Source organism: Trichoplax adhaerens, genomic scaffold, assembly GCF_000150275.1.
Source record: "Trichoplax adhaerens TRIADscaffold_1 genomic scaffold, whole genome shotgun sequence".
NCBI classification, from domain to species: domain Eukaryota; kingdom Metazoa; phylum Placozoa; class Uniplacotomia; order Trichoplacea; family Trichoplacidae; genus Trichoplax; species Trichoplax adhaerens.
Window position 1 is genome coordinate 8,360,167 of NW_002060943.1, and position 8,213 is coordinate 8,368,379.

Here is an 8,213-nt window from a genome sequence, read left to right on the forward strand (position 1 = left end):
GTGTTTCTTTTAGAGGAATTTTAGTGTTATGATACAAGGAGAAGGTTTGTAGATTTAGCTTTTTCGTTATCAAGTCGCAGAGCTGGGTGGTGATTCTTCTATGTAGGAATGATGGAGCTAAAAGCTGTAGGCTTAGAAATCAGGAGTATAATCCTATAGCGAAAGTCCGAGTTAAACTGTACTTCTGACTAATTATTTTGTTGATAAATGTATACTACTGTTTTAAGACAGCATAAAAGGTTTATTTATAGTAACAATATAACGTACGTCATAAACTTTGGGAGTTGATCTGAACGTAACCCCGGAAAACAGGAAATTATCAAACATAAATGTTGCTGCTACATCCGATTTCATTCATCAGTTATTGATTAAATTTATTTTAATCAAATCATGTTTCAAAATCAAAATTATGAACGCATTGTAAGCAAATACTGATATAATAAACTTTAATTACGTTTGCAAATTGATCAATTCATGAGAAATATAACGCACGTCAAAGCTTAAGAGCTGATCTAAGCGTAACTTGGAAAACAGGAAACTGTCAAATATAAATGTTGTTTATATGTCCGATTTTATTCATCGGTTATCAATTAAATTTGTTCTTAATCAAATCGTGTTTCAAAGCCAAAATTAATGAACGCACCATTACTAAATACTGATGTAATAAATTTTTGTTATATTTGAGAATTGATCAATTTATGGGAAATATAACGTATTTAAATGTAATCCTGGTAAAGAGGAAATTGTCAAATATAAATGTTACTATATCCGATTTTATTCATCGAATGTCGATTAAATTAATTTTGAATCAAATCGTTTCAAAATCAAATTAATGAACGCTCTACAAGCAGGTACTGGCTCAATAATTTTTACTATACTTTGAAAATTGATCAATTCATGGGAAATATAACGTATGTCAAAGTTTAAGAGTTGATCTAAGTGTAACCCTGGAAAGCAGGAAATTATCAAATAGAAATGTTGTTACTATATTCGATTTCATTCACCGGTTATCGATTCAATTAATCATATCGTGTTTCAAAATTAAGATTAAGAATATCGAAGGTACTCTATCCAAATTTTGATATAGTAACTTTATTGTATTTGAAAACTGATTAATCCATCGGAAATAACGTATGACAAAGTTAAAGAATCGATGTAAGCACAACCCTAGAAATACATGAAATTATCAAGAATTAATAAGCACACTGCAAGCAAATATTGATGTATCAAAACTTTATTATATTTGAAATAGATTAATTCGTGGAAATAGGCTATCCAGGTACTCTGTATGAAAAATCGATAAAATTGATGGTCTAGCTTTGCAACACTTTGCGACAAATAATATACAAAAGTAGATTTCATCTGCTCAATAATTTATAATTGAACTTTCGTTGCTGAAAATTTATCGTTATAAATTATTAAAAATACGGCTTATCGCAGATGATTACATCTAAAGTCTCGGATGATTTTGATTCAATTATAATAGTTGATCACTAATACCTTGAATAATAACTATAAATAAGGCTATTAGTTTAAGAATGCTATGTACAAATATCTTTTGCAGTTTGCATATGCGCTTTTAATTTATATACAGTACGTTAATACTAGTATATCTTTTCCTTAGTGTCCTACCTATACAACAATATAAGTAATAAATCTGTAGAAGTTACCTCTTTTATGAGATCTATCTTTACAAGCTACGATAATTTATCGTTCACTAATCAAGGCTCTTTTGGAAATGAAAGGTCATCTTTCTATATCTCAAGAACGAAAAGTCCATCAGCAATGTTATACATTCTTGCCAAATACCGATTGCAGATCGTATTCAGCGTCAAAGGCAAAATCTTTCCATTCAATTTCAGATCTGTATTTTCGATGATTAAATAACCATTTACCGGCCAAAATATTTATCCACTGTAGAGAGAAGATTGTTACTTTGATTAGAATCAGAAAGATAATCCACTTTTCCGTTCCATGATACCTATATAGCATATACAGGTACTGTATCATTACTTAAGGCGCTTTTGAGAAGATCATACTGCTTGAAAGCCGGGTATAACTATCATTTTTAAACCAACTTTCACAATTTATGGGCCAAATGGACTAGTGCAAAATATATGGATAATAACGCTACGTAAGTTTCCAGTTTTTGCAAGTCTATTTTATAAGTCTAAAAATAGTCATCTTGGACTTTAGAAACGGAAACTTGAACATGATATTTCCTTGGAGCAGTTTCAACTCTCCATAGCTTCAGTGAGAACATAATCCCAGGTAAGTATTGATGAAAATAGCCGAACGTCTTATATTGGGTAGCTTCTGCTCAGAATAATCTTCAACTATAGCTGGTTAATGCAGTATCTTGAACATTCTGATATAGCTCTGGAAGAAGATAGTGCACATTGATGATAAAGTAAAAACCGTTACTTCCAATTTCTACACGTATATACCAAACATAAGCATGATACACCTGGATTTTACATTGTAGTAACATTAAATATGAATGAAAGTTGGAAAAGGATAATGTTCATAGAAGATTAAATAGAAGATGTTACTGGATATTCCTATATGAGCTAGGCATAAATGATAAATATAGATTCCGCCAACCCTCCTCACATCCATTGCATCGGTTATCAGCAGCTGTATAAATAAGTTTCTCCATGAAATAGCATCTAGATTCTATCGCACAATTCATGATATGTTGAAAATTTGATATTTTTGATTAATAGATTTGAAGTATTACGTTATGAAGATAACCTTGGCGTGTTATTAAAGTCTATCGTTATGATTCAATCGATCCAGATTATCCTAAAAGAAGTAAACGTTAAAAATGTTTTATTCGATAATGGAAGAGTTAGGAGAAGATATATTTGTAATTTTGGTTTTGGATTGATGACAGTGTCCCCTTATTAATGCAAACCATTCTTGGATTTTAGCTCGAGTTTTGGGACTACGAAATAGAAATACGATTGGATTGGAAACATTAGCTATATAAGTAACTTGGATCATCACAGCTTGAACTTTGAGTAGCGCTGGTGTTGGTTTTGGATTGCAAAATACGATTACGGTGATGATACTATATGGCACATAGGATATGAGATAAATTAATAAGATGACAGATAGCGTTTTGGCTACAGCTAATTCTGTCTTTTTATTATTACTGAGAGTTAAACTTGTTGACTTCTTGAGTCCTTCAGAAGTATTTTCATTTCTTGATGGGGAAGCAGTCATACCAAATACTCTTTTCCTACTACCACGAACTTCTAGAAAGATTTCCATGTAACACCAACAACAAATAGAGATGGGTAAGAAAAATTGAAAAATAGAAACGATAATAAAATGGGAGATTTGACTTGTTCCTTGCGTATAACTAGCATAAGTTACACATAAGCCAATATCAGCTAAGAAAAGAAATCGACCCCAAACGCCAAAAATTTGAGGAATAATAAAAGCAATAGGTAGAATCCAATTAATGATGCAAATAATGGCGATGGAGGATTTATCGTTTAATCTTGAAGATTGCTGGGGTTTGACAATGATGATATAGCGCACACCAGCAAGCAAAGTCATAGAATTCAGGTTGGCATAGCCAAAGTAAAGTGGTAGCGCACTGTATATGCGGCATATTATGTTATTAGCATCGAATCGAAGACCATTACCTTCCAGAAATTGTTGTAAGACGGGTATAAAGATTGAAAAGCTACAATAACAACGAGTAATATTGGCGGCCATGAAATAAAGAAAGATATTGCAAAGGTAAAAGAAAAAAAACATCATGTTAGTTAAGCAGACGAGAATATAGTGTGGCATATTTCCAACTGTAAGTACATTATAATGATCGTTAAATTCGAGAAATATCCATTAGTTAGGTAAGTGAAGGTGCATTTTCTTTTCAATAACTATTGTGTCGGGCGAAAATGGAAAGAGAGTAAAAATACTCAATGATGGGAGACTAGAATAATTCTGTACCAATTACTTTAGTAGACGGACTAAGGTCATCGGTTTCCTGTTTGTTAACATGGAATAGAACAGTCAAAGGCAGAGTAGCAGAATTTTCAATATATGTTTGCTATCTAGCGAATTAATTTTCTTTCTGCGGTTTGGCGCAGTAAAATCACAAGGCTTAGGGGGTAGGATAGTGCTCGTAGAGTCAAAATTTGTTAGTAACTCAACCAACTGATGGAATTTATTTGCATGATTAAACTTACTTTGCATGTTATTAACAAACTGAGAGATGACAAAGTAGGAAACTAATCTAGAGGAAACCAAAACGTATTTATAATGCGGTCCCAAATAGCTGAATCTTGAGCTATAAGACTGCTTAAGAACAGTTCAAAATTTAAAGAAATTGTCCCATTTTACCGTAGACGGTCAGACTGAAGGTAGCAGTTCTAGGCAACTTTTAGCTGACAAACCAATTTACGAAAATATCATAAAGAGTAAAAGTTTTATAAGAAATTAAAGCTTCTAGAACTTTAATTTCTTGAATTCTTTCCGGATATTTTAGGGCAGCATTTACGCGTCCATCGATACTGAATGGCAAAGATTGATTTACTCTATACTGATTGAGCATAAATACACTACGAAAAGGCGGATAAGATTAATTAAATTCATGTTGTGTACTCTAGCGAATTAACAAATTAAACATCTATTTTATCACTGTTTCAGCAGCATATACTAAGATTGGAAATTTGGATTACAGACGCCTGACTTATGTTATAACTATTAATCCGGTAGCACTTTAATTATATTATTGCTCATATCATGACCAAATAATTTTATTCTGGCCTATAGCTTATTAGTATTAATTGATCAAGATTAAATCTCTTTTCGTCTTTGTATCTGAACAACTATCATATCAGTCATTTAGATCAATGATTTGACCAAAAAAAATCATGATCATTAATTTAACAGTAATTAATTTACAAGGCTTAGTGATTGATATTTCTTTGAGATCATGTCTAAACTCACAATACATCAACAGTAGCGTAGTTAAGAGATAAGTGGAGGATTAATTAGCAATCTGGAAGCGATAATTTATTCTTCTCATGTATATAGAACTTCCGTGATCCATCCTTAAATTGTAGTAGTACTGAATAAACTTTGTGTTAGATTCGCGAAAGCACAAGAAATGTATAGCTGCTATCGATATTATAGCTAGAGAAAAGATGGCGAAAGAAATATCATTCAATGATGAATTAGAATTGAAAATCAATCATTTTCTTTACAGTCCTTATAATCAACTTGTAGGAAAACCATTTTCCATAAAATCATGCTAAAAAAACCGGAATGGGTCACTTTTAGAGTGAAAGAAGAACTAGCGCAAATAGAATAATTCCGTACTGAAGAAAATTGTTATAGCCGTATTCAAACGTATGTGGAAATAGGTAGCTTAGTAAGAATATTTAATCTAGCAAACAACCTTAAAATTAATATCTATGGCTAAGGTATAACGTCAAATATTAAACAGGATAGAACTACGCTTCAAAGGAAAGCAAGTATCCATGATCTATTTCTTGATAACTTACCTAACGATGGCGTATAAAAGATCAGACAAGGCTAGATTCAAGATCAAAAAATCATGAATTTTAAAGTTTTTCAAGGTTCGTAAAACATTCCAACAGACAACAGAATTACCAGTTACTCCGATAGCAAAAAAGAGAATATGAGATGCAATTAAGCCTTGAGTAAATGGGATTGTAAAATTACTAATAGCGGATTCATTAGTGGTGAAGGCCATCGCGATTTTGTTTTTAACTGTGGTGCAAATGCCTTGTAATTGCGGTTAATCACTGAAGAATTGCACTAATAATCCATCACGATGATTAGTTTTCTTCTTCAGTCAAACAATGTAGTCAGAATTAATCCACCGTCATCAATAATATTACTCAATCATTCCTTCAAATGCTTTTATCCTTGAATTGGAAAATGGATATTGTATACATCGGAAAAACCGGAACTGATCAACTTGTTATCCGTTTTTAAGTGTTATTTTTCTACCATCCCTTCGTCAATAATCGACGATATTCATCGCCAGGATCGAGAGGAAAAAAAATACATATGTGGCTCTTGTTACAAAGTAACACAGCAGCAGAATCATCAACGGCAACATTACCAATTCAATGATTCCATTGCATAACAATAGGTCATGAATAATATCTTACAATCTATTTATATGGCATGATTAACTGAAGGGAGATTATTAACATTTTAATGAACAAAAATAAATACGCATTATAATGGATGATAAGCTGAACTTTCAATCCATCAGAAAGGGAGTTTTAGATAGGAGGTAAGAAAGAGAGAGCTAATAAATTTGTACTAGGAATGCTGTATTGGTCAACTCAATTCATTTATAGCATCATTGGAGATTCATTTATATCAAAATCGGAGATTGGTTTATTTGTTGACTTTTATACAAGGCTTTAATTGATGACTAATCGTATATTTTTAATTTGGATAATTAGATTAATATTCTATTTAATAATTACAGACTACAGGAGTTTGAAGTACGACTATTTTAGATCACCAATAAGAATACATCAATCTATTCGTTTAGGAAACTGTATGAGTATCAAGTACGACCATTTGCTATCATCAATATTACGGTTTAGCTGATCATTCGATTAGAAAGTATACAACGTGATTAACTTCGGTGGCACTATGGAAAATAAGCTGTGTAGGCTAAATCAAGCCCAAAGTAGATAAAATGTATCTTAAGATGACGTAGGATTCTCATATTTCAGATAACAATCAATTTAGACTCTCTAGACTACATGACGATCAAGCATGGCCATTTTTTTGTCATCCACGTTACGATTTTACTAATCGTTTGATTAGAAATTTTATATCTCAATATGATATAGGATTCCCTTATTTCAAATAAGCCTATACTGCATGAGCACCAAGTATAGGTACTATTTGCTATCAATATTACGACTTGAGTGATCATTTGATTCGATATTATACCTTAAGATGACATAGGATTCTCATATTTCAAATAATAATTAAATAAAACTCTGTAGATTATATGAGTATCAAGTATGGCCCTTTTTGTCGTCTATGGTATGGCTTAACTGATCATTCGATTCTATACTATATCTTAAAATGACGAAGGATTCGAGTATTTCGTATAATAATCAAATAAGACTCCGTAGACGGCATCAGTGTCAAGTATGGCCATTTTTAATCGTTTATTTTACAATTTTATTGATCGTTTAATTCGATGCTATATTTTAAGAAGACATAGAATTCTCGTACAAATAATTCTTGTATTTCAAATAGTAATCAAATGAGACTGTAGACTATATGACTAACAAATATGGCCAGATTTTGTCAGCAGCATTATCAATATTATGGTTTAACGTTTGATTAGAACTACTGTATATCATGAGAAGATATAGGATTCTTGTGTTTCAAATAAAACTATTTAGGACTGTAAAACGATTGTGGATTATACAGATATGAACTTATGGCTATTCTACACCGTCAATACCATAGTTTAAGCAATAATTATATCACTGAATTGTAAACTCGTCTTCAGATGACTAATTATTCTCATCTTTTCAATAATACTAGTACAAACTCCCGTCGCTTTGCTGACGGTTCACGATAATGTACCCATTTGTTAATAATTAACAGATAGCATTACCATTCGATAAGACACATTTTAGATTACAAGATTGATCACTTCTAATTAACAAGTGGGTCGTCAAAGAGACACTAATTAGGCTGAAAATATTCGGATGACTAATAGTATATTGGCAATGGCAATAGTTCAGTCTGGACTCTATAGCTCTAGACCACCAAAGTGTGAACTACAATCCATTTCATATCGTCAATATTGTGGTTAAGGGACAATCTGACTAAAAACTGGTAAGAGGATGTTTGCTTTTACATTATTAATCATGATCAATTTGTTCAGTCTATTCAAAGCAATAGATTGAGCATAATTTGCAATTTTTGTTTTTGTCTAATATTATATCAGCAAAGCGACGTGAGTTTGTCCTAGTATTATTAAAAACAATGATCGATTTTAATTGTGGATAGAGATAAAATCTCTGACCTAACTATTATAGTCTGGATTGTTTAGATTACTCAGTTTATTCCAATCCTGATTAGACTGTAGTTTAAATCTATGTACGCATATTGGCGAGAATACAAGGGCCACCTCTTAGAAATTATACTAATTTTAGCTTCTCAGGGGTGTAGGCTAT

At 31.8% G+C, this 8,213-nt stretch overlaps 1 protein-coding gene across 1 annotated transcript; it reads right to left on the minus strand.

The window, feature by feature from the left end:
* Window positions 1-1,092: 1,092 nt before the first annotated feature.
* Window positions 1,093-3,729, minus strand: TRIADDRAFT_52251 (uncharacterized protein; the record flags this gene model as incomplete). Its single annotated transcript, XM_002108809.1, has 3 exons — window positions 1,093-1,167; window positions 1,936-1,981; window positions 2,918-3,729. 3 exons carry the CDS (start codon window positions 3,727-3,729, stop codon window positions 1,093-1,095), a joined length of 933 nt encoding a protein of 310 aa, XP_002108845.1.
* Between the last annotated feature and the right edge of the window lie 4,484 nt (window positions 3,730-8,213).